This window comes from Bubalus kerabau, chromosome 15, assembly GCF_029407905.1.
Source record: "Bubalus kerabau isolate K-KA32 ecotype Philippines breed swamp buffalo chromosome 15, PCC_UOA_SB_1v2, whole genome shotgun sequence".
In the NCBI taxonomy this organism is placed as follows: domain Eukaryota; kingdom Metazoa; phylum Chordata; class Mammalia; order Artiodactyla; family Bovidae; genus Bubalus; species Bubalus kerabau.
In genome coordinates, this window is record NC_073638.1 from 23,895,250 (window position 1) to 23,921,737 (window position 26,488).

The 26,488-nt window shown below is 53.6% G+C and overlaps 1 protein-coding gene across 1 annotated transcript; it reads right to left on the reverse strand.

Annotated features, from left to right (window-relative positions):
- Positions 1–1,022: 1,022 nt before the first annotated feature.
- On the reverse strand, positions 1,023–24,633 carry DRD2 (dopamine receptor D2). The gene is made up of 8 exons (XM_055547428.1): positions 24,482–24,633; positions 12,673–12,988; positions 7,497–7,606; positions 6,348–6,484; positions 4,982–5,172; positions 3,991–4,077; positions 2,110–2,437; positions 1,023–1,216 (listed from the first exon to the last, which is right to left on the reverse strand). Exons 2-8 carry the CDS (start codon positions 12,955–12,957, stop codon positions 1,023–1,025), a joined length of 1,332 nt encoding a protein of 443 aa, XP_055403403.1. The 5' UTR covers positions 12,958–12,988; positions 24,482–24,633.
- Between the last annotated feature and the right edge of the window lie 1,855 nt (positions 24,634–26,488).

Sequence of the window (26,488 nt, forward strand, 5' to 3'; positions counted from 1 at the left end):
GGAGAGGCTTCCCCTCTCCCCTCAGCAGCTGCTCAGCCGTGGGCTCCTCTAAGGCAGAGGCAACAGAGAAAGGGGACAGGACTGCGAAAAGGTGAGAGGAAGAGAAAAGGACAGTGGTTTGCGGCAGAGGGTGGCAGGCCCCCTGCCAAGGACCCCAGACACCTCCAACCTCAGCCCCAGACACCTCCAACCCCAGCCCCAGATGTGACGAGCCCGCCTTCTCTGCCAGAACCCCCACTGGCCCAGCATTTGCTAAGAGAAGGCCTGTACCCATGTCAGTCAGCAAAGTGGGCTTGGGGTGGGGGAGTCCTGTCCACACAGGACCCCCACCCCCACCCCCGCCCCAGGCCCTTGGAGACCCGGGATCCTCCATCTCAGGGGCATGGAAACCTCCTGGTGAGCAGGTGGATCAGGACCACTGCTGTGGATAACTGAGCGGCTCCTGCCAGGCCAGGTGGGAGAAGGGGTGAGGAGTTTGGGCTTCTGCTTCTCTGGGGTCCATCCAGACCTGGGGTGTACGCGGGTCTCCCAGGCCTGACACTGCCTGGGGCCGTGGCCAGAGCTCTGGCTTCTCAGGTGTAGGCCCTGGGTGGCTGTGACTGTCCACTCCTCCCCACCGCCCGCGCCGGCACGGCCTGTAAAAACCAGGCCTCCAAGCCTGGATACTGGCCCCGCAGCCGCAGAGCCCCAGAGCCCCAGAGAAAGGTCGGAGAAGGCAGCTGCGTCTTTGGTGCCAAAGAGAGAGGGTCTGGGAGTGGGCGGAGGCCCCCGTGAGCTGCCCCTGAGCCCGGGGGTCCACCCGTGGCGCCTCGCTCTCCAGCGCTGCCCCCCCCCCCCCTCCCCGCTGCTCCAAGGTGCGCGGATGGTGCAGGGCAGGAGCCAAGCTAACACTGCAGGGCCCGCGGGCGAGGACATGGCCCAGACTGCCCTGCGCCCCGCTTGCCCGCGGCTCCCGGGGCCCCAGGCGGGGCCGCGGGGCAGGGAAGGGGAGAGGCGGGCTGCTGTGCAGGTAGGCAGCAGGGTCAGCAGTGTAGGATCTTCAGGAAGGCCTTGCGGAACTCGATGTTGAAGGTGGTGTAGATGATGGGGTTCACGGCGCTGTTGACGTAGCCCAGCCACGTGAAGGCGCTGTACAGCACGGGCGGGATGTTGCAGTCACAGTGTATGTTCAGGATGTGGGTGATGAAGAAGGGCAGCCAGCAGATGATGAACACGCCTGCGGGAGAGGGCGGCGGTCAGGGGGCCCTGCGCGGGGGCCGGGAAGGGCGGGGCCCGAGGGCGCACGGGGTGGGGGAGGGGCAGGGGGACCTGGACCCGGATCGCTTGCTGCAGCCCCGCCCAGGCACCAGTGCGCACGCCCAAAAGCCTTGTCTCGTTCACCCTCATTTATCTCGGTCGAGGGGGCGGTTAGGGGGGAGGTTGTGGGAGTAGGGGGTTGGGGGGAGGGTTCCTCACTGCCCCTTTAATTGTTCACAGCGTTGGTTCCACTGGGTCTTGGTTGAGGCAAGTAAACTTCCTGATTCCTCAACAATAGCAGCATTAACAACAGTGCAGGGTACTGACTTGAAGTTGTAAAATGCTTTCACCACCGTGCATCACTTGATGACCACAACAACCCTGAGAGGTAGTGTACTCTGCTAACAAGGAGACTGAGAGAAGTGACTTGCTCAGGGTCACTAGGTTCTCAGAGCCACCATGGTACACTGGTCAAGTTCAGATTCTAGAATCAGCACGTGTTTGCATGTGTGCTAAGTTGCTTCACTGGTGTCCCGACTCTGCAACCCTGTGGACTGTAGCCCTCCAGGCTCTTCTGTCCATGGGATTCTCCAGGCAAGAATGCTGCCTGAGTTTAAATCACGCATCCTCTTTGATCAAGTGACACAAGCTCTCTGAACCTCAATTTCCCCATCTTTAAAATGAGCATAATTATAGCATCTACCTAGTCAGGTATGTCATTGGGTTTGACCTGTGCCTGAAAAGTGCCAGTCCTATGACCTACCAGCCCTGGTTAGGGAGCGATGGCAGGTAAGGGGGCCTACATTGCTGGGTCCGTCGCCCTGCTGGGGTTGGGCAGGGCCGGGCTGCGGCCAGGGGCCAGGGCCGACTCACCGAGAACAATGGCGAGCATCTGGGTGGCCTTCTTCTCCTTCTGCTGGGAGAGCTTCCTGCGGCTCATGGTCTTGAGAGAGGTCCGGGTTTTGCCATTGGGCATGGACTGGATCTCAAAGATCTTGGCAATCTTGGGGTGGTCTTTGGCATGCCCGTTCTTCTCTGGCTTTGCGGGGCTGTCGGGTGTGCTATGCAGGCCGTGGTGGGATGGGTCGGGGAGGGTCAGCTGGTGGTGGCTGGGGGGGATGGGGCTGTATCGGGTCCTCTCAGGTGGGCTGGTGCTGGAGAGCATCTCCATCTCTAGCTCCTGGGCTCGGCGGGCGGCGTCCTGCACAGAGGCAGAGAGCACTGGGTGGAGCCAGGCAAGCTCTCAGCCCTCGGCCACCCAGCCTCGCCTTGGCCTCCCTGGCCTCACCTGGCTTCACCCAGGCTCCCTTATCTCCTCTGGAGACCCCTGCAAGCATCCCAGGGTCCCTCTGCCAGAGAGGCAAGGGGGATGGTCACTGGGAGGCAAGGGCTGTTGTGGGTACAGGACCCAGGGCCCACGGCAGCCTCCGCCTGCCAGGTCACCCCCAGCCCCTTCCTGGAGCAATCCTCAAGCAGCCTCAGTGATCTCACCACCACTCTGTGGGGGCTTCATACCCAGGCACTTCTCTTCCAGGAGCTGAGCAACACTTGCTGAGTGCCAAGCTGAGTGCCAGGAGCCAAGCTGGATGCTGAGAGTAAGTTAGTGATTGACGTTTAGTGCCTGCCTCTCCAGGAGCTCATGTTCTAACCACAGAGAGGGCACCCTGTTCTTCTTACCCCGGCACTTGTACCAGCACTCACAGGTGAGCTTCACTCCTGCTAGACTGCTGGACGTGCCGGAGGGCGAACCCCTCTATCCCCACATCTTCCCTGCTGGGCTGATCTGGAGGGCCCTGACCTCAGGTCTTCACAGCTCCCCAGGTCCTTCCCCATGCCCCCTTATTCCAGGCTTTGGGGTCTCAGTCTGAGCTTCTCAAATGCAGCCTCACTGTGCCTTGATCCTTGCCCTCAAGTCGTTCCGTGGAGTCCTGCCTTTGCTGGTGATCGTCAACTGCTCAGATGACAAGTGGGGGCCCTGCTTGCTGAAGACACCTGACCTGGACTCGGTGTACAGGTCTCCGTGTGTTCCCTGGCCCCCATCCTCTGCTCATGCTGGGGGAAGGGACATCTGCTGCTTGGACCCCGGTGCTACTATCCCTGGGCAAAGCCTGGGATCTGCTGGGGACTGTGGGTTTCTGGGCTCTAATTACAGGCTGCACTGTACTGTGAGCCCCGAGTGCTCTGCTCTCTCCCTCCTGCCACGAGCTCCCAGCTTCCAGCCCCCAAACCTGCCTGTCAGGCGGTATGTGCAAATAAAAAGAACATGGGCATGGGTTTCAGAGAGTCACTTAGGTCTGGGCTCAGCTATTCATTCTCTCGCTAACTGTTTAGCTTTGGGTGAGTTACCTAACCTCTCTGAGCCTCTGTTTCCTCTTCTGTAAAATGAAGATCCATAAAATCAATAAGACTTACCTCTCAGGGTCGCTGTGAGGATTTGATGAGAAAATAGAAAGATGGTAGGTGTTCAATTAATGGTCATAGCCATTAATATTATTGTTATATGGCCAAGCACTTTCTCCCATCCACCTCCTTACACTAAGGGTAATTCTTTGTGCCCTGTAGAATTAATTGAGCTGTCCTGCTCCACGCCTACTTATGAGTGTGTGTGGTGAGCTTGGCCTCAGCTGAGGCAAAGTGGGGGTCCTGGGAGGGGCTCATCCCTCGGACCAGCTGGTGAGGTCTCTGAGAATCATGGCAGGTCGTTTCCCTGGAGGTAGACAGACGGGGCTCTGGGTCCCTGACCTGAACACTTACCACTCTCCGCCTGTTCACTGGGAAACTCCCATTAGACTTCATGATAACGGTGCAGAGTTTCATGTCCTCGGGGTGAGTACAGTTGCCCTGTGGAGTGAGCCAGCACATGGGTCATGATGGGGAGGGGGGTGGGGACAGAAACCCAATGCAGGGTAGTCAGGCTGGGCATGGGAGCTCAGAGAAAGGCAGAGATTAGGAGGGTGGGGCCTGAGCAGGCAACTGAGGCAAGGTTGAAGGTCGGTACTGTGACGTGATGAGGTGGGCAGGAGGAGGGACAACAGGACTCTGACTTCTAAGTGGCACCTGCTAAGGATCTGGCACCCCACCGGGCATGCCCAGTCCCTCTCACGCTAAATCCTCAAGACCACCCTGTGAGATCTTTATTCTTATTCACACTTAACAAATGAGAAGACGGAGGCTCAGAGAGGTTAAGCAACTTGCCCAAGGTCACTCAGCAAAAAAGCAGCAGTGCCAGGATTTGAACATGATGTGTCTAAGCCCCAAGCTCTTATTCCTTCTGTGCCTACATACCATCTTCCTCTGGAAGGGTTGAGTGGGGAGGGAGGGGAGGAAGAAGTCACAAGATACAAGGGTGGAAATGCAAAGGGGGCAGAGGAGGGAAGCAGGTGAGAGCAGGTGAGCAGAAGGAGAATTGAGCAGAAGAGGACGGAGCACAGAAAAGAAAGAAGATGGGATGAAGGTGTCAGAGAGACAGAAAGGGAGATGGAAGGCTAGAGTGAGCGAAGGAAGAGGAAGGAAAGCAAAGGAGAGGAGCAAGCCGGTTGCAAGAACTGCTGCGCTCAGACAAAGGTTTCCTCCTAGGTACTCTCCACGCCCTCCCCACCTCCCCGTCCTGGAGACTCAAGTTGCCCACTGAGGTCCCAGCTCTGAAATCTGCCCTCCTCCTGGCTCCTTCAGCCTGGACCCCAGCCTGCCCCGCCCCCCGGGTCACGGTGAGGCAGAGACATTGGGGGAGAGGGGGTCTCGGGACCTTGAGCGGGGCCTTCAGGTTGGCCCGGAAAGCCCGGCTGCTGCGCTTGGTGTTGACGCGCTTGCGCCGCCTGCGGAGGACGATGTAGATCTTGATGTAGACCAGCAGGGTGACGATGAAGGGCACGTAGAAGGAGACGATGGAGGAGTAGACCACGAAGGCGGGGTTGGCGATGATGCACTCGTTCTGGTCTGGGGAGGGAAGAAGGAAAGCCCCTGGGGTGGGCGCGTCAGCGAGGCCCCCCCACCTGGGGCCACAGTACCTGCCTGCCACCAAGGAGCAATGTTTACAGAGAGTACTGCTCGATGTCTAAGGTGGCCTGGAAGCCTTAGATGTAAACACGCAAATCAGAGTATTAAAAACAACCATGAACAAAAAGCTGCTTCCAAGTGTTTCCATTAATAACCCCTCGTTGCTTCGTCATTGGTTTTGTCATCCATGAGCCCACAAGTGGAGCCACGTTTTTTTTGGAAAAAATAATGGGAGAAAACAATTTTTAAAAAGTAGCTTATTATTTTAGCTTTTCCTGTGTGTTGCGGGGGGAGATCTGACACATTTTAATTTTAGGAACAAGACCACTTGGTCCTCTTTGCTGAACTCAACCTGTGTTCCACTGGCTTTCCACGTTTCCTGTCAGATGCAGCAGATGACTGTGCTGTCTCCCAAGGCCTTTCCAGATTAATTCAAGCATGTATAGCCCCATTCCTGCTTCTTGAAATTCCCATGACTCTTAGATTTTGAACCACATGCTTTTGAGTCTTCCTGTGTCCTGTCCAGTAATGGTCTCCAAAGGCATGCTGGCATTATGTGCAAGGCATTATGTGAGGCATTATGAGCCCCCAGAGGCTCCCACATGGCGGTTGTGCCTTCTCTAAGATGCTCCTGACTGCCTCACACAGGACCCGGTCACAAGGGGCTAGCCTCTTATTTTCTTCTACCTTTTCTGCTCCAGGTGGCTCAGGCCTAGCCTGAGTTTGGCCAGTCCTTGGGGCTGAAGCTTCATTATCAGGGGTGATGGAGGCCCAGCAGCCTCCCACCCTGGGTGCACACACGCAGACAGGCACAGACATGCAGTCTGCCAGGCTGTCTGATTGGCTTCTACTTAATAAAGTTGAAAATCACCAGGCATCCTCCTGACACATTATCCCCATTCTTCACCCGACACCATTGTGCTCCAAGCCATTTTTCCTCTCTGACCTTACCAGGAACAATCCAGGAGACCTGAGTCACCCTGACCCAGGAGACTCAGCCTGGCTTCAGTCTAAGGTGGTGAACAGGCTCTTGGTGGGCCACCACCCATGTCCATGCCAGGGTTCAGCTCCCTCAGGGGCCAGCTGAGCCCCAGGGGGACAGAGGCAGGACTCACCTGTGTTGTTGAGTCCGAAGAGCATCGGGCAGGAGATGGTAAAGGACAGGACCCAGACGATGGCGATCATGACCGTGACTCGGCGCTTGGAGCTGTAACGTGTGTTGTAGAGCATGGGCATGGCCACGGCTGTGTACCTGCAAGGGCGCGGGGTGTGGCCCCTGAGTCTGGGGCACAGGCCAAGGGACTCCTCACTCCACAGAGACACCCCTCTTTGGGAGGATGGAAAATTGGTCCCCCTTCTCTTTACCCTAAATCAACCCTTTCCTGTCCTGGACTTAGCAAGGAAGTTGGTGACGCTCATCAAGTGCTTAATGACTGACAGGCTACCATTCAATCCTAGACTGTGTCTGCCACTCCAGTCTCCCTGCTTGGATTTTAGGTTTCATGAGGGGCCATGGCCTGGGTCTTTGCATCTTTGAAACTGGACCTGCTGCACCTGTGCTGGGCCCATGGAGGGTAGACGTGTTTACTGATGGATTGCTACCTGGGCCCCATAAAGCAAGGATTAGGTCTCATTCAGCAGAAAAGAATAACAACGGTAATTGTTTATGATGCCACACATGGTTCTGCTCAGCACGTCTCAGACATCAGCTCCATTCATCTTCCAAGAATTCTGTTAAGGGCAGAGAGCCAGGGCTTCTGGAAGCCCATATGACTTGTGTGTGCAAATTAGTAAAAGGCTCCAAATGTAGAACTTAGCAAAGTGAGCTCAGCCTGAGTCCCCTTGGCCAGGTGCCCTGTGCAGGACAGAAAACGCTCAACTGACGGTAGAGTCACACATGGGCAGGTGTCATCGTCTTGGTTTCTAGACAATGAAACTCGGGTTCTAAGAACATCCACAATCTGCCCAAGGTCATGTAAGTAAGAAGAGATAGGACCTCCTGCAGTCACGTCAAGCACTTTCTCTTCTATGCTGATCTCTGTCCAGGGATGCTTGGTCGCATTATTGTCCACAGACACCTCCCTTTATGGGGTCTGTCCTCTCCCAGCCAGACACATAGGCCCACACACATGCATACAAACACGTGGACTCAGGCACACAGCCAGCCATACAGCATCATGGATAGAGCCTGACCCTGCAGGAGAGGCAGGGCAGCCCGCAAGGTGGATGGTCTGGGTCGCCTCTCCCGCCCTGGCTGGGCTCACCTGTCGATGCTGATGGCACACAGGTTCAGGATGCTGGCTGTGCACATCATGACGTCCAGGGTGACGAAGATGTCACAGTGAATCCTGCTGAATCTCCACTCGCCCACCACCTGGAGACAAAGCAACATAGTGGGTGGACAGCAGAGGATACTGGCCCATGCACCAGAGCTTGGTCTCCTGGGGTGATGGGCTCAGCTGAGGTCTGATGGGTCTCAGTGATGGGTCTCCAGCCTGGGGAGAAAAGGGGCAGCCATGGGGAGTTGTGCTCGTGGGTCAATGAGGTCCTTGCCCGGGTCACCTCTCCTCCTAGACACGTAAGGCCACTCACTCTGTGCCAAGAAGTTTGGGAGAAGAAAGATGATGAAATTATACAAGTGCTTCAGCTTTGAACCTTCATCTGTAAAACCTTTGTGTGAATACCTTACGACTCTCATGTTACCAATAGGGAAACTGCCCCAGAAAAGGGAGGGGACTCGCCCGAGGCCTTTCAGCTCAGTTTCTGGACTCGCCCTGGCTCAGGTATCTCGGGGTGGTGGGCTGGGCTGCTCCTTAAGTGCCCAGCATGGGTATGACACAGAGCTGGGAGTCAGTAAGTGTCTGTGAAGAGCAATGGTGATTATGAAACAGTGAAGACATTTCTGCTCCTTGCTGCACATGGAGAATGAAAGAGGGGGAAGCTTTAGGAAGAACAGAATGGGCTAGAGATGTGTAATAAATCATCCCTGGTTCAGTGCAGAACCATGAGTCCAGCTTATGACACACGCATTTCTCACCCTTCTTTCCCCTGACACATACACGCATACCCCACATGCACACCCCCACCCCACAACTCCCCTTTACACATACAGACACACACGCTCACTTAGCAGGCTACCCTGGCAGCTGTGGAAGCTTGGAGCAGCCCCATCCCTGGGGACAAGAGTCAAGACAGGGAGATACAACTTGGGCCACTACCTACTGGAGAAAGAGGAGCAGGAAAGCCCGTCCTGGTGATGGGAGCAGAGCAGTAGCCATTCTGTGGGGCACAGCAGGGCTAGTTACAAAGCTCATTCTCGGTGCTGCCCTCTTAGCTGCTCACAGGCATAAAGCCAATTGCTGGCATAAGGACAGTGATGGGCAGTGCATGGAGGGAACTGTAGCTTTTCCTGGAAGACAGGAAGCCTCTTGTGTGGCACTGCCGTCTCTGGGGCTCACGTGAGGCAAGGGTATCTAAGTGCTGGCCAGGCAGCCACGTGGCCAGGGTTGGGGGTGTGGGATAGGAGGAGCTTCCCTGGCATCAACAGAGTCTACCTTTAAGGCACCCCTGGGAGAGTCCCAGGCACACCTGGCTCTGTGCCCCACCTTGACATCCTCCTAGGGTAGGACCAGTATTTCCAAGCTGCTCTCACCCACCTGGCAACCTAGATCTGAGATATCAGGGTCATCTCCTCCATCCTCCTCACTTCCTTCCCTCTTCCCTGCCTTCCTTACTTCTAATAGACACTTACTGAGCATCTTATTATGTGTCCAGCTCTGTCCTAGGCTCTGGGGCACAGCGGTGAACAATCCTGACAAAGTCTTTAGGGAGCTCTCAACCCCTGTCCCTAAAGGGTTTCCCAGAGCACAGAAGAAGTGGGAGGGGGGCTTCCTGCAAGATCCCAGGAACAGCTGCTCTAGAACGCAGGTTGGGGCTTCTGAATCAAAGGCTCAAGAAAGTGTGTCAGTAGCCACTGTTTATAGAACATCTGCTGCAAGCACTTTACCTCATTTATTGTAACTTAAAGCTCATGGAGTTGGACACGACTGAGCAACTGAACTGAACTGAACTGAAAGCTCATACAAGAGGGCGCTGCTTACGCCCACTCCTGGATGAGGGGTGAAGCTCTGGAGTACACCCAGATCATGTGCAGCAGGGCTGGGATTTGAAGCAAGTTTTTTGGGGCAGCACATCCTATGCTCTCTCCTGAGCTGCCTTGGAAGGGACCATCTAGTTTGTCAGAAGAGGAGACAATTACGTAAAAAGTCCTTAGATAAACAGGGCTTTCCAGGTGGCGTCAGTGGTAAAATATCTGCCTACCAATGCAGGAGAGGCAAGAGACTCGGGTTTGATTCCTGGAGCAGGAAGATCCCCTGGAGGAGGAAATGGCAACCCACTCCTATGGTATTCTTGCCTGGAAAATTCCATGGATAGAGGAGCTTAGTGGGCTACAATCTGTGTGGTCAGAGTCGGACACGGCTGACTAAGCACAAGCACTAGATAAGCATAAAGTGGGAAAGGAGCGATTATAACTGCTAGCCCCACTCTGGGGCTGTTTCCTCGGAACCTTTGACAACGTTCATCAACGTCCTTGCTCACATGAGACTGGGATCTGCAGAACGGGCTTTGTCATCTCCATCAGACTCCACTGTAATGGCCCTGCTGGGGCCTCAGACCCCAGCCCCGAGGATGCTCGTGGCTGTTGACTAAGTCAGTGACTGTGATCTGAGTCTGTTACATCTGCGCTTCTGGAAAATGCACCCAGCAAACCCTCCCTTCAAAGGACTGTGAGGCCAAAACAGCACGGGCTGGCAACTGGCTCTCTTCTCTCAGCTTCTCCAGATGCAAAGTGGTAGGGTCAAGACCAGAACTGGGTCCTCTCACCCCAAAACCAGCGTGCTTTCCTTATTCTGAGAAGAATAAAGGATGCACACCCAGTCCCACCTAGCCGGGTGCCGGCTGATGTTATCAGAGGATTTAACATCCCTGGAAATGGAACCGGATGGAAAATTCTGGACAACCAGGGCATCTCCTAGAGAGAACACAGTATAGGCTGAGAGGATGCTTTAACAGGATATTGGCATAGGGTGAGACTCCACACTCTCTAGGGACAATAAGTAGCTGAGATGATGTCATGCAAGCAAGGCCCACTGTCCAGCTCTTGTTTTGATGGAAGAGTTTGAGTACTGCTGTCTGAACTACCACTCTCCTCTCTCCCCTGAAAGACTGAACTTCACCTTTAAAATAATGTGAACAGATAATGTTTAAAATATCCGTGTGAAGGACTTACAGATTCCTAGGTGCCCTAACACACACGTTGGGTCCTGCCTTAGAGGGTCTAGGTAGGGGTGGTGGGTCTGAAAGCCCCAGAACCCACACCCAGAGCCCTGGGTAGAGCATGCCTTCCTCTGGAAGAGGGCGTCTCTTTGCCTGGATACGGGGAGGGTCCTTCAGTGTGTGTGTGGAGGGGGGTAATGATCTATCATCACCTTCATCTTCATCACTGTTGCATGGCTACTCTCACACGCTGCTTACTATGTGCCTGCTGCCATTCTAACCACTCTTCATATATTAACCCACGTGATTCTCAAACAATGCTTACGATGTAAGTACTGTGATGATCTTCATTCTGTAGATGAGAAGACCAAGCACAGAGAAGTCGCTTGCTTGGCCAGACACCCATCATTTTTTTCCTACTTGTCTGTGGCCTGGGAACCCCCTTTACAAGGGAGCAGGAGGGGAATAGCCCCAAGAAACAGAAAGGCATTCCGGAGGGGGAGGCCCTCAGAAAGGACGTGGGCCCGATCGAGGCTCAGGGTCCCCGTGAACATGCCATCATGGAGGAACCAGATGCCTGGCCCCTGGTACCTGTGTGTTTTTAGCTTGTGTTGTTTCTATTGTTTGTTTCTTGCTGGTTCTCTCTTAACAGTCCAGTCACTTTGAAAGCTACAACCTGTCTGGGTCATGCCAGAGGAAACCAGGGGAGTGCTGGCCCAGAGCTCCCTGTGGTCCTGATAACAGGAGGCCCTGGGGACATGGAGACAGAGGGACCAAGCTCCCCTCCCCGCCTCTGCTTCTTCTCCTGATGTCTCCTCCGCTCAACCTCAACCAACAACAGTTTCTTGTTTTCTTTGCAAGGTGGAAGCCTTTCCCTCCCAGGCAGGGGCTTGCCTCTACAACACAGGTAATTTCCCCTCGCATCCAGGTCAGGAAGGTCACAACACAGAGATCTTAGTGACCTTGGTGTCTGAACACCTGTCCAGTTTCCCATGTAGCCAGACAGCACCCCAGAACCCTAGGAAGAGACAAGAGCACCCAGCCTGTGCCCACTCCAGGCCCCTAGTCCCCCCCTCATCTACCTGTCACCTCTAGAGTGTGTCCTCCTGGAGGCGGGTCCCCACTTTGGGAATCCCAGAGGTTTCTCCCTTTGCTGCGTGATCTGGATACAGACAGGCAACTTCTCACAGCTTCTGTTTCCCCTTCCTTAAAGTGCGAAGAATGGTATCAACTCAGGAGCAGCAGGAGTATTTGCTAAGAGTGGGTCTGTAAAGAGCCTGGTAGCTCCTGGCCCACAGTGGGGGCTTCAGGCTGGGTGGGCTCTGTCCCCAGCCTAGCAGTGGGTCACTGCATGGTCCTTCCTGAAGAAAGGAGCTGGGGTGCAGTTGACAGACACCTCAACCTCGAGGTCCCAGACACAAGGTGGGGTGGGGAGGCAGAGAGGAGAGTGTGGAGCTGCAGCCCCCATTCTGAAGTCAGGGGGAGAGGGGTGAAGACGTCAGGCCTGGGAGCACAAGCCTCTGCCGTCCTCAGGGATCCTCATCAATGACTCTCATTCTCCACGAGACCTAATGAACCGACACTGGGGCCCCGGCTCCAGTCACCGTGTGAAGCTGGAGAAGTCACCTAACTTCTCTGACCATCCAGCTCACCATCTAGAAGATGCTGTGAGGACTCAGTGGGAAGATGCTGTCTTTGAAGGACTAACACAAGGCCTGACACTTAGCACATGCATGCTTCGGTTATGTCCAACTCTGTGCAACCCCATGGACTGCAGCCCGCCAGGCTGCTCTGTGCATGGGATTCCCCAGGCAAGAAGACAGGAGTGGGGTGCCATTCCCTTCTCCAGGGGATCTTCCCGACCCAAGGATCGAACCTGCATCGCTTACATCTTCTGCACTGGCAGGCAGGTTGTTTACCCCTAGCACCACCTGAGAAGCCCCTGGCATTTACTTAGTAAGCGCCTTATAACCCGTAGTCAGGACTGTTAAGGAGACAATCCACCCATTTTTGTGAGACTGAGCCCAGAGTGGAGAGAGGGCCTTCCTGAGAAGGCACAGTCTTGAGGGGTACCAGTGAGGAGCCTGGACTCCTCACTGAATGGGAACCAGTGAGGAGCGTCTCCAGGGGAGGTGCCAGAGCACTGCGGGGGCCTAGACCTACCTCCAGGTAGACCACCCAGGGCATGACCAGCGTGGCCACCAGGAGGTCAGCCACAGCGAGGCTGACGATCAGGTAGTTGGTGGTGGTCTGCAGCGCCTTCTCGCGGGACACAGCCATGCACACCAGCACGTTGCCAAAGACGATGACGAAGATGAGCAGGGTGAGCAGCATGGCATAGTAGTTGTAGTGGGGCCTGTCAGCCTTCCCTTCGGACCCATTGAAGGGCCGGCTCCAGTTCCGGCTCTCTGGATCATCATCATACCAGGACAGGTTCAGCGGATCCATGGGGGCAGCAGGGCCACTGGGTGGCCAGGCTCTGGCCAGGAGAAACAGACACAGGGAGTGAGCAGGAGGACCTCCCAAAGCATGCTGTTACCCATGGGAGGCTCGGGGCTAACACCCACCACTGGAGGTTACAAGAGAATTCTCCAGCCTCAGGATTTTAAGTTTGCATCCCCAAATTTTCTTGAAATTTTGCAGCCTGCTGCCATTCTTCTGCTAGCAGGTTCTTGCTGATGGTAAAACAAATGAGAAGGTACCATTTTTTAAAGTATAATAAAATCAATGAGCTTGAAAAGAGCTGATCATTTATTCACCTACTTATTCAACAAACAATTAAGCATATCCCTTGCCCCACACAAATCCACGAGGAGATCTAGCTTCTAGTGGTAAGAACAGAAATATGCATTCATTCCCTCTTGATTCTGTAATTGCTTATTGAACATTGTTCTGTATAATGCCAGAAACAGGCAGGAAAAAAATATACAAGGAACAATAGCCAATTAACCAAGCAATTAAATGTCTGAGTGGTGGGCGTTAGAAAATGGAATGAGGAGAGAGACACAACCTAGTTTAGGGATTCAAAGAAGGCTTTCCTGAGGAAGTGATGTTCAACAGACACCTGCAGGGTGTCGCCAGGTAAACAGTTGGGAGCCAGGGGAAGGGTCCAGACATAGGAAGCAGGTAAGCAAATGATGGAGGTGGAGAGTGGGTGCCATGTGAGAGGGATAGCGGGGGATCTGGGGCAGCTGGAGTGCAGAGAGTTTGGAGTGAGTTGAACTGGAGGCTGCAATGGGCTTGATCCTAGAAGGTTTTAAAAATCACTCCAGGAGTTTAGACTTGACCTCAAGGGCAGCAGGAGCCACATGATGAGATTTGCCTTTCAGAGAGAAGAGGCTGACTGCCGTGCAGAGAATAGAAGGGTGCTGCTAAGTGGAGAGGCAGGTCACCAGCTGGGAGGCTGCAGGGACCCCAGGAAGAGCTGGTGAGTGCCTTTGTGCATTGAGAGCCCTGAGAAATGGGCATCTCATCTCAGAGGGAAAAGACTTCCTGAGGGAGGCGTCATTGGAGATGAAGTAGACAGAGGAGTGAGCCAGGTAACTGAGTCCAGGGGCTATGTCTCAGCCAGAGGGAACACAATGTGGTCCCAAATAGCAATCAATTCTGTTTGGCTAAAACTGTAAAGCATGATGGAGAAGCTGGGGAAAATTAAACCAGAGGGCTGTTCATGGGGCAGAATGGGTCTTATAAGCTTGGAGTCCCTGAAAGTCCAGGTACAGAGGAATGACTCCATTGGATTCGTTTTTAGGAAAAGTTGCGGACTGTGCAGCCAGCGGGGATGTTAGCAGGAAGTGAGGTTGTGCCTGCAATTCAGATAAGAGATGGTGGTCCTCTGAATGGTGGTGCGGGGATGAACACGGAGAGACATGTTCAGAGTCAGTAGCTAACCTGTCGATTTCATGGAATTTGATCACTGGATAGATGTGGGGTGGGAGTGGGGGTAGTCAAGCCGGGAAAGAAGGAGACGAGGATAACTTCAGATTTCTGTATTGGGCTCTGAGAGGCTTGGAGATGCTTCTTCCTGAAAAAAGAAAGCGGAGGGGCTCAGAGGCAGCAGGCATGGATGAGCTTGACAGCCTGTGTTTTGGTTGTGATTGAAACATAATGCACACATAATACAGTTGGCTCTCTTGCCAACAAAAGTGTTCCTATTTCACACAATGGAACTAAATGAACAGTACTTCAAGGCATTCCATACAGAGCTCCACAACTTCCAGGTGGTTTTGCTACCCGAATGGGTTTGAAATCCAGCAGTTTATTCCAATCGATCTGAACATGGTACTATATCCAAATCAGGGAGGAGGGCACACCAGCCTCGACGTGTCAGAGGGGAGCCCCAGAGAAGGGTCTGCCCATCTTCACCTCGCTAACACATCTGCTCTGCCAGCTCTCAGCAGAGGAGTGTAGATGATGTCCAACCCAGCACTGCCACTCCGGAGCCTCTTAGAGGAAAGCAAAATGCCTAATTCCATGAGGAGTGACATGGAATGCCACCCTTGCAACAAGTCTTCCAGTTCCAAGGGAGCAAAGCACTGTGTCACGTGGAAGCTGCCCTCTGCAAAGCCCACTGGCTCCTCTTCCCATTTGGAGGCCACAGCAGGAAACCTGCATGTCTGTATTGATCAGGCAGCAGGGGCTGCTCCCACCGTTCATTTACTCCATCAGCATCTATCGAGCTTGCCGGGCAGAAAGCACTGTGCCGAGCACTGTCAGGGGCCTGAGAAGTCAGAGACACACTCCCTTCCCCCACCATCCTGACTGCGCCTCTGCCCTGCTCCCACCTCTTTGGTTCCTTCCTCTGTAGAACTGGCGGCATCTGCTGGGGACTCTCAGCCCCCTGTCCCTCCCATCCCACCCATTCTCCATGCCCAACCAGACTTTCATTTCTGCAGCACGATTCTGACCCTACATATGATGACAGCTTCATCTACCTGCAAAGGATGTGATCGTTTGCCAAGTTTTTTTCTTTTTTAGATATATTATCTCATTTACCCTCAAAATAACCTCTAAGGCTTGTAGTTCTCATCCTCACTCTACGAATCAGAAAAGTACCTGGAAAACTTCTTTCCCTTGCCCCTACTGGCTAGTCCTACATGTCTTTCAAAGCAAGCCCCTCCCAGAATCCTCCTGTCCTGGAATCTGTCCCAAGTTCTCCTGGTTGGACCATCTCCCTCCTTCCTGGGGGCTCCCAAGGCATTGCCTCATGGTTCTGTTCTGGAGCATTCTCCATTCATGTGTCTGTTTGGTTCATTTGTGTGTGTATAAGCATCTCCAGGGTTACACCATATCTTGCTCATGCCCATCTTATTCGTGGGATAAACAAAAAGCATACTATCTTGCTTTTCCCTTCTGACTCTTAATGATATGACTGACAGACAGTAAGTGTTTAACAGATGTTTGCAGAACTGAATCAAAGGGTGAGTCCAACTGGGAAGAAAACCCCTCCACACTTGAAATGTAACCCATCAGATCAACAAGTGACACAGGGGAGATGCAACCCAAGAATATCATGGGTGTTACACTCTGGTCTCCAGAAGGCAGACAGAGGAGGAGGGCAACATGCAGATCTACTGGGGATACAGTGATGCTCAGGCCCCAGGGAGCATGTGTGTGTGGGCACAGCTGGAGTGTTCACAGAAGGCTTCCTGGAGAGGGGAGAACTTCAACTGAGACGTACATTATGGGTGCAATTTTGATGGCAAATGTGAGTACTGATGGGTGCAATGGGGGGCAGGGGTGGTGGCTGGGGGTAACACTTACTCCCCTTTGGTGCTGGTTACTCCACAGAGTAAGTCTTGCCAAAGGCTGGAAAGGCCTCATGCATTTAATTTTTAAATTGAACATTTATTCTTAATTGTTCTTGTAGCTTTCTGCTGATACAAATGTAACATAATTACATTGTAGAAAAAAATGGAAAGTATGGAACATGCCTAATTACCTGTAGACCCTGCTAACCAGTGCTCAGAGTGAGCTCCAGCTTCTTCTGTGTCCTCAGCAACCTTCCTAATCGGGGCGGGACTGACATCTCTTAACCACAGGGGCTGCCTGGCTGGCTCTCAGACTGATCTGGGATCTGGACATCAGCAAATCCACCCCCACAGGTGGGGTTTATTGGCACGAGAGACACTGCTATAACATAGGAGCTGGAGACCAGAACACCTGGGTTAAATACCAACTGTAGCTCTCCTAACTCAGGCATCTTGGCCATATTTTTTGGCTTTCCTAAGCCTCAGTTTTCCCATCTGCAAAATAGGGACAGCAGTTTTTGTTGTGAGGATTGAGTAGGGTGATGCATATGTGGCCAGCACAGGTAAACCCTCATGGAAAAATCAAACCTTTGAGAAAACAAACCAAGCAAAATAATCCAAAGAAACAAGCAATCAGACAACAAGTCTAAGACCCCCAAGAGATGAAGTGACAGGCGCTGTCCAAATGCAGCCCATCAAGGTCAGAGGACCTGCTGGGCTCCTCCTGTGACATGGCCACTCATCCTTGGAAAGTGGGCACTAGACGAGGAGAAAATTCTGAGATGCAGCAGTTGAGCGCTTGGGAAGGAGTGAAGGAAAGAAAAGGTAAAGTGTATTCCCAGACTGTGGTTGCTGGATAAATCTGAAAGACCCTTGGGATGGGGTAGCAGCTGGCCTGGAAGGACCAGCTCTCCCAGGCCACTTGCTCCTCACTGGAGACTGCCATATTTCCTAGGTTTTAAGACAGAATTAAAAGTAAAGTGCACCGTTGTCTTATGTTCCACTCGGAAAGAAGAAATGCCATCAAACTCCAATACAGCTCTTAGATGGCATTGATTGTAAAAGGCATTATGACTTCAGAGACTTTAAAATGTCGGAGAGGATCCGCATCTTAGAATGCATAAAACAGTGACCTGCAGGCATTTCTCTGCTGGCATTTTCTCAGGAGGAATTTTCTAAGAAAACCTGCTGGTCCCCAGGCTCCCCCTGCTCCAGCTCCAGCCCCAGCCCTTCCTCTTTTCCTTTTGCCCAGGGCTTCCAGGGGCATCCGTCAGAAGATAGAACAAAGGAGAAGCCAGGCTATGGTCTTTCTCACTCCAGAGGCACCCCTCCAATTCCTGCCCCTGCCCTGCCCCTCAAACTTCATCTGTGTCAGAGCCTGTGCCTGTTGGGGGAGAGGAGAGCTCTAGGTAAGTCTGGTCTGGCCCTGGGTCTGGAGAAGCCAGGTGAGACCAGCCAGGTGAGATCAGGGGCTCCTATAGGTGGGAAATACCACACAAAGCTGGCTCCCTGGATATGCCAGGATGGTCCACATTTCTTGCTCTTTTTTGAAAAAGAGTTAGGCTTTTTGTATAACCCTAGGAGAATTATTTTTACAGTTAAAAGACCTCAGATAAGTAAGATCTCAAATTATTGAAAAAAAATTTTTTTTGTCAGAACAAGCATTTTGATTTGGGATTATGAGACTATGATCAACTTGCTCACCAGCCTCCACATGCCACCTCCGTCTTCCTCCCAGGTGGCTCCTGCCACATGCATAAAAGCTCCAAGTTGCAGTCCCCAATCAATGTCACTCAGTGAACTCCAAACACATGCATGGTCATGGCTGCTTCTAAGCTCTTGGTGGGGTTAACTATCTGGTTCTGTCTCCTGGGAGAGGGATGGATGATCTGAGCCTGCTGCAATGGACTGAACTGCGTTCATACAAAACTCATATGAAGTCCTAACCCTCAGTGTGATCCTATTTGGAGATGAGGCCTTTGGTCATGAGAAGGTCACGGGGGTAAGGGTCCTCATAAGGGTAGGGATGTGTGTGTTAGTAGCTCAGTCATGTCTGACTCTTGGCGATCCCATGGACTGTAGTCTGCCAGGTTCCACTGTCCATGGGATTTCCCAGCAAAAATATTGGAGTGGGTTGCTAAGCCCTCCTCCAGGGATCTTCCCGACCCAGGGATTGAACCCGGGTCTCCTGCATTGCAGGCAGAGTCTTAGCCAAGATTCTTTCTCAGGCTCTGAGACAACAAGAAAGCTTGAGGGTAGGGGTGGCTGCCCTTATAAGGAAAAACACCAGAGAGCTTGACCTCTCTTTCGCCCTGCCATGTGAGCACACAGTGAGGAGCAGCCCTCTACCAGCCAGGAAAGGAGCTCTTAGCACAGCCTGACCACCCTAGCCCCCTGGTCCCAGATTCCCAGCCTCCAGAACCATGAGAAAAGTAATTTCTCGCGTTGAAGCCCCCCAGTCTGGGTGTTTTATGAAGGCAGCCCAAACGAGCTGACAAAGACACATGCAGATACCAGGCCTCACTCATGGCCTCTTCCCCTAAGTACCATCCTCACCTGGGCAGCAGAGTGGGGCAACCACTGCTCCTGACCCCCAGCCTCACCAGCAGAGGGGCAATTGCAGGGTGGGGCAACCACAGGGTGGGGCAACCATGCCCTGACCCCCAGCCTCACTAGCAGAGGCTTCCAGGTGTGCTCTGGCATCACCTGGGCTCTTCTTCCTTAACTGCCTTAGTGTGGGGGGAAGTGGAGGGAGCCAGGGGCGAGGGGAGACCCATCTGTGTGGGTGCCTGCAAGCCTCTGGCCGTCAGAGTGCTGGAGCTCACCCGGGCCTCGTGTGTCTTCAGGACTCACTGCCCCACCCCTAGTAGAAGGCCAAAGACCTACTGAAAGATCTTCCAGAATCATCCACGCTGGTGGTCAGCACCCCACCATCGTGCATGCATGCGATGTCGCTTCAGTTGTGTCTGACTCTCTGCGACCCCATGCATTGTAGCCTCCTCTGTCCATGGGATTCTCTGGGCAAGAATACTAGAGTGGGTTGCCATTTCCTACTCCAGGGGATCTTCTCAACCCAGGGATCAAACCTGCGTCTCTTATGTCTCCTGCGTTGGCAGGCAGGACCCCTCTGTCAAGTTCTCCCTAACGGCCAGTCTGACTCCAGCCTGGTGTGATACCTGCTGTCTTCAGAGTCTCCGACGCAGAGCTTCCTCAGGAGATGTCTAGGAGGATGGAGCTGCATGGGGCAATCAGGGCAAGTGGACTGTGGACCTGGGCTTGTCCAGCCCCCAGGGCCTCTGCCATTACACTACCTGCTTTCTGACCGTTAGCATTTTGTGTGTGTGCTCTAATTTGAAAATATGCTAGCTCTCAAGCTGAGAAGTGCTCTATGAGCCCAGACAGCCACCTGGGGATGAACTGGCCCACTGAGAGGGCCCAGGCCAGCAGCCCACCAGGCTCAGACCCACCCTGCCCAGGGGTGGGAAATGGGCAGACAGGGCAGCTGGGAGGAGGGCTGAGCTACAGGTCACTTTCCAGCCTGTAAACAGAAACAGCTTCTAACAGGTCTGTCGGAAGAGGGAAAACTCCTCTGAAGCTCCACAGTCCGAGGCTGATGCCTCAGCCTGGTATTTTCCTCTCAGGAAGGACGGAGAGGCAGTGGTCGCTCTGGTCCTTAGCCCGGCAGGGTGAGGGCAACAGGGTCAGTCTGCTAGGGTGCCTGGGACCCTGGAGGAGAGCTGGAGGCGTCGGGGAGGAGAGGGGCAAGGATCCTGATCTCTGGTTTGGATTCCATCCACCAGCGAAACTCCAGGGCACGGGCTGGGAGGAAGGGGTGAGGAACGCTCGGCAACCTGTTTCCCGGCTGCGTCCTCCCCTGGGAGGTTGGCATTTGAAGGAGTCAAATTGTCTAATTAAAATTTAACAATTCCTTACCGGGCTCGATGGCGGGTGAGACACTGCTGTCTTAAACACATCATTTTTCCCTCTTTTCTGAGACTTGAAGCATTTCAATGAAAAAGAAGGGGGGCGGGAGGCGCTTCGCATTTGCATCTCAAAAGCAGCTTGCTGGCGCTGGGTGGGAACTGGGAGTGAGTGGTAAGGGGTCTCCTCCCCACAACCCCAGTGACTCAGGTCACCCTCTGCGCCTCCAGACCGAGTCCAGGCTGTGACTTGGGGTGGGCACTTCTCCAGCTCCTCAGGCAGCTCTGGGAAGGAAGGGTGGGAGGGGAAGAGGGGGAGAAGCTCCCACCCCAACTCCATTCCTTCTTTCTCCAAAGGAAAAAGAAGAGTCCCTGAACAAGGCCTCACTTACTGACCCTGGAGAGCAGCCTCCACAGGGAAGGGGGTGCCCAGGGCCCAAGGACAGGCAGCCTTGAGAGTCTTCCACGCCCTGATCTTGGGAAGGCTGGCATGGAGCATTGACAGGTGCATTCCCGTCTTACCTGGAAAGGCTAAGGAGCAGAGAGGCTGCTGAGCTGGGGGAGGGTGTGGGTTGGTGGGGAAGAGTCTTTGGAATGGGGGAGGGCAGGAGGAGTGGAGATGGAGGCATACTGGGGAGGAGAATAGCGGAGACTGAGTTGTGGGGCTGGTGCAATGGGTGAATGAATGCTGCTCCGGGGCTCAGCCTCTCCTGGCCTTGAGCATCTTTCCCAGCATCCCAGGCCCACACGCACAGGGGAGCTGGGTGGTGAGGCTGCGAGTCTGTCAGGCAGCAGCAGCTGGAAGACAATCCCAGTTGCTTTTCTGCAGTTGTTGGAGAGGGACCCTCTGGGGCTCAGACAAGGTCCAGCTCCCAGAAATTCCTAGGTTCTCTCCATGGCTGCCCACGTGGCTGCCTCCCTCCTCCCAGAAACTCAGTGCTGCTTGTGGGGGGACAGATCTGGACTGCTATAAGGAGCCATTAAGAAGGCTGAGCCCCAAAGAATCGATGCTTTTGAATGGTGGTGCTGGAGAAGACTGTTCAGAGTCCCTTGGACTGCAAGGAGATCAAACCAGTCAATCCTAAAGGAAATCAACCCTGAATATTCATTGGAAGGACTGATGCTGAAACTGAATACTTTGGCCACCTGATGTGAAGAACTGACTCATTGGAAAAAACTCTGCTGCTGGGAAAGATTGAGGGCAGGAGGAGAAGGGGGGCAACAGAGGACGAGATGGTTGGATGGCATCATCAACTCAATGGACATGAGTTTGAGCAAACTCCAGGAGATAGTGAAGGACAAGGAAGCTTGGTGTGCTGCAGTCCATGCAGCCGCCAAGAGTTAGATGTGACAGAGCAACTGAACAATAACAAACAAGGAACCTTGTTTGGGTAAAAGTTTAGTGGGTAAACCCATCTGCGGTGGCCTAGGGGGAGGGGAAGCCACACTGACCCCACCCCCTAGTGCTCCTCCAAGTGTTCAAGCTTCCCTGGCCCAACCCAGAGTCCCACAGGGCAGCTCGGCAGCAGAACTTAGACTGCTTATCTGTGGGGAGAACTGCCCAGGGCTCCTTAGAGTGTGTGCAACAGCTTGGGGGAGGCCCTCCCATCCCTGCTGTCCCACTGTGTCTGGTCTCACCCAGCTGGAGCCAGGAGGGTGGGCCTTTGAGGGCCTTCAGTTACCCCACCTCTAAAGTTGGTGAGCAGGTCCCACTCTGCCCTGGAATTACACATGGTCAGGCATCATCTCCCACCTCAGAGCCAACAGAAGCTACCCTGGGACACTCGCTCACTCAACATGAGTTCACCAGAGCCTCAGACTGAACTTGCAGTGTCTCCTGTCCTTCCCAGCTCAGCCCTCCCACCCAGGCTCAGGACCCCTTCCTGGCTCAGGTCCTCGTCCTTCTCACCCTTCAGGGCAGCCCCTCCCCAGAAAGGCTCCCTGATGCTCCAGCACAGAGCCGTCCTGTTACTTCAAGCTCTCCTGGCGCACATGCTCCTTGGTGGCATTATCACAGGTAAAATTAAGCTGTTACTTGTCTGATTATTTATTTGGTGTCTGTTTTTGCCAAAGTGTGGGTTTCACCAGTGTACGATTCACACCTGTCTCGACTCAGCGTGGCTTTCTCGCCTCCCAACACGGCGCCTGGCTACGGCAGGTCCGCCTTAAATGTCTGAGAGGCGTCCGTGGGAGGTAGCGCTTCACTCCGGTGTGAAGGAGTCAGCCCCTTGGTCTTTCTCTACCCTGGTTGTTGTTTCTCCCCTGGATTCTCCTAAAGGGGTACCCAGGAGCCTCCTTTGAGATCTCTCCCTGGCCCCCTGGGTCCTAGTCACAAGGTAGCTGGGGTTAAATGTCCAGATGGTTGGGGAGTCATCCATGTAGGCCATCCATGGTCATACAAGGTTAAGAAGCATTGAAAGAAAAAAGAGAACACCCCATGAAGGTGAGTGTAGGTGTGTCTGGAGGTGGGTGGGGAGATAACTCGAATTCTGTGGAAGGGGAACACAGAGGCTAGAGGGGAGGGCTTCTGGTCTACCGGAAGGCCTGGGGACCCAGGGTTTGGCGGCAGCACCAGACTAGCGCCCCCTGTGGGTGTGAAGTCACAGCCGGCCAAGGCGGTAGCCCGGAGTCAGCTCCTCCCTGAGCACCAGCCGGAAGCTCTAAAGCCTTCCCAGGGCACGCAGGGCGCGGCTGAGGGCCAGCCCATCCGAGGAACTGCAGTGGGTGGGGGGGTGCCAGGGAGAGGCACCCACAGCTGCCACAGCTGGGGAAGGGGGCCTCTGAGTAAAAGCAGGAGACCAGAGCAGAACGCAACCAGCCTCCTCCCCTCTGAGGTTCCTCTTCTCCCCAAGGCGGCCAGCGTCCCTGGGCCTGGCCGCGTGTCCCTGGGTCTGAAGTGCTGGGAGAGGGCGTCGTGGCCTCGCCTCAGGTCTCCTGGGGGCTGGGCCAGGGTCCCTATGTCTAGCAGAAGAGAGAAGGGTACACGCGGGAATGGATCTCTGCCTGACAACCCCGTCTCTGTGGATTTTGATGGCTCCGTAAAAAAAAAAAAAAAGTCTCCTCACAAACTGTCAAAGTGTCACAAATTAATTAACTGTTAGCTGGAGTGACTCAGTGTGGGGAGAGGGTGGGGAGTGGGGGGCGGCGGCACCGTTCTCTGCCTGCTCTGCCTTTTGATGAAAAAACTTCTCAGCGCTCAGCAGTGCCGATCCCTGGGGGAGCTCACGTGCAGAAGGGCAGGCGGGAAGCCGGGCAGAGGTTGTGGGGTTCTGGGTCCCGACCCTGTGGGGACAAAACCTCCAGAAGCTGCTCAGGAAGTCTAAAGTCAGAAGGCAGTCCACAGGCTGGCTCTGTTTTCCGTTTTCCTTCCTCTTCTTCCTCAAGCTTCCCCCATGAAGAAAAGAATTGGGAAGTGGAGCTCAGTTCACCCCCGGGGCCGGGCTGGGTCACCCGAGTCCAGGGGGCAGAACCCCACTTATCTGCCGAACTCACCAGCAGGAGCTGGAGAGGAAGGACGACCGGGCCTCAGACCAGCCTCCTTGACCTTTACTTTAATTTCAGGAAAGAATTGAGAAAACACGCTCTTGAAAGTCAAGAGGGAGACAAATCCTGAACCTTATTGCTCTAGAAGGATGAAAAACAATCCTCGCTATCTGGTAGAAAATTGTTCTGCTTTATGAAAAGGCGTCCCCAAATAAAAGCCCACATCCGTCATGTGCTGGGGACCGCCTGGAAGCCCCTCTCCCGACTCCCCCCATCCTTCAGCCCCAGCAGGCTGGCTCAGGGGACACCAGGGACAGTTCTTTCCCACAAAGGATAAAGCCCTTTCTGAATGGGGGTGGGGGAGTTGGGTGTGGTGGCAAGCAAGCTATAACTTCAGGACTCCCAGGCAAATAGCTGTTTGGTGTCCGTATCTCAAAGACGAATGGAGGGTAAAACTTCACCACAGGAATGCAATCAGCAAAATCCAGATTGTGGAAAATGAACCAGAACAAATGGTATGGTTTCTTCCAAAATAAAATTGCAAGGACACAATAGAAAAAGCTGGGGGTGGGGAGAGAGCCTTCATAATAACAGAAACTTAGACGCCTATCAGCCAATTGCAACGTGTGGACCTTACTGGAATCTTGATTCAAAAGAAACCAACTTTTTGTGACATTCATGAGACAACTGAATATTTAAAGAGTACATTTTGGATGATATGAAGGAGTTACTGATAACAAGTTTTAGCTGTGGCAATGGCATTCCAGCTCATCGCTTTAGAGCCCTTATCTTTTAGAGAAACACACTTGAGATACTTACAGTTGAAATTATATGATGCCTGGGATTTATCTGATGAGATGGAACAGATGAAACAAAATCCACTGTAAGCTGATTATGGTTAAAGCTGGGTGATGGATACATTGAGGTTCATTATATTATTCTTTCTAATTGTGTGCATGTTTACAATATTCTATAACTGTTTTTTAAAAATCTAACTTTCTCTTTAGCTCTCATCACCCACTCTCCCCCCTAAACAACCTGGCTATAAACCAGCCTTCCCATCCTGCTCCCTTATTATAAATGCTGACTTCCTTTCTTGCCGGGAGTAGGGGGCCCGATAGACCATCTCCTTGCCCCCATCACTGCTGTGCCCTGTCCAGGACACAGGAGCTCTGGGACCTCTCCTTGATCTAATGGGCTATCTCCTTTTCACAGAGGACAATGGCTCTGCTGGTAGGGACAGGAGGTAAGAGTGGACGCCCACTTTAATGACAAACATAGCCACTACTGAACTCCTATTCTATGCCAGTCACCGTGTGAAGCACCAACCGCATGCATTCATTTAACCCGCACAGCAGCTCTATGAGATTAGATACTATTTCCATGTTGCAGACCAAGTAACAGGCACAGAGAGGGTAATTCGCCCAAGTTCACCCAAGTGCAGTGCGTTATGCACACAGGTGTATCTGCCTACAGGACCAAGGCTCCGCTCCTTATACCAGGGGATGAGTCTGGGTCAATAACTTCACCAGGCTATTAGAGCTCAGACTGAAGCCCACAGGAGCCCCTCAGAGCCCTCTCAGCCTTACCAAGAGGGAAGGTGCAGTCCCAGCCTCACCCATGTTTCCTCAGAGTCCTGACTGCCCTTAGGCAACCAGATGCTTTCCAGAAAACAGCACCCTAGAGGTCTCCAGAGCATTAGGCTGCCTGGACCAAGTGAGGCAGAGGAGGACAGACACGCTGGATTCTGCATGGCAAGGAAGAGCGTCGACTGCCTCCAGGCTCATCCCTCTGGACCAGGTCAGCCCGCCTTCCTCCTGTCCTTCCTGTGTTTCCTTTCCTTCCATGGGGTGGGGCACTGCGGGTCCAGGCCTCCAGTGCCCCCTTCCACTCCCCCAGCCCCGCCCCGGGCTGCTGGCACCTCACTCAGGGGAGGGGCGCACCACACAGTCACAGAAGGCAGTGGGGGGCAGTTTTCCTGCTGCAGCAAAAGGCTGGGGGTCTCAAATAGAGCCTCACCTTCCTCTCCCATGGGACAGCAGTAGACCCTGAGAAGGACACCCTGAGAAGATCGTAACCAAGGTCACCTGCCAGGTGTCCCCAACATCTCATGGCTTTTAGCTCAGGGCTGGTTGGTGCTGCTGCTGCTGCTAAGTCGCTTCAGTTGTGTTCAGTTCAGGGCAGTGTCGGTGATGGGCACAGAGCCTTGATGGTGAGCTGTGTGCCCACTGGTACTGTGTTACCGTCCCCCATCCCTGTCCTCAACATTAAGGTTTTTTTAAGCACTGATGACCTGAGAAGAAAGAGGAGGGGCTTCTTTCTATCCTGAGGATTGAAGGATGGCTTGGTTGTTTTTAATCAAACAGAGAGACCTGGGTTTCAGTCTCATTTCCAATATCTGCGAGCACTGTGGCCTTGACAATGTCATAGCTCTGGGCCTCGGTTTTCTTATCTGTAAAATGGGGACAATAAATCCCTCCTCATTGGAGTGGTTGTGAAATTAATGTAGAAAATGCAAAATGAAGGGGTCAAGAAGAGGCTCAATAATCAGAAACTAGTATCACTGTTGGGGGCAGGGGTAGGGGGTGTGGAACTCTGCCAGGTCCCAGCAAAAGGGTCTCCTCTGGGCCAAAGACTATGTTAAAGGCTCAATGAATCTTGTTTAAGCTTCAAAATAAGCCATGAGGAAGGGGGTCTCACCCTGTTTTAGGGCCCGCAGGGCAGCGTTGCTGCTGTCAGTGCCCACCGGTACCACTAGCAAAAGACCCACGCTGCGATGAGTGCCCTTGAGAGAAAGAGACCTCCTACTTCTCCATGGCCCCCAAT

Excerpts from the sequence above, each read along its gene's own strand:
- DRD2 (XM_055547428.1), bottom strand. The coding sequence starts at position 12,957 with ATGGATCCGCTGAACCTGTCCTGGTATGATGATGATCCAGAGAGCCGG. Across the intron at positions 5,173-6,347 it reads CTTCGGACTCAACAACACAG|ACCAGAACGAGTGCATCATC; the intron begins GTGAGTCCTGCC and ends TTCCCTCCCCAG. Across the intron at positions 4,078-4,981 it reads ACCTGAAGGCCCCGCTCAAG|GGCAACTGTACTCACCCCGA; the intron begins GTCCCGAGACCC and ends CTCACTCCACAG.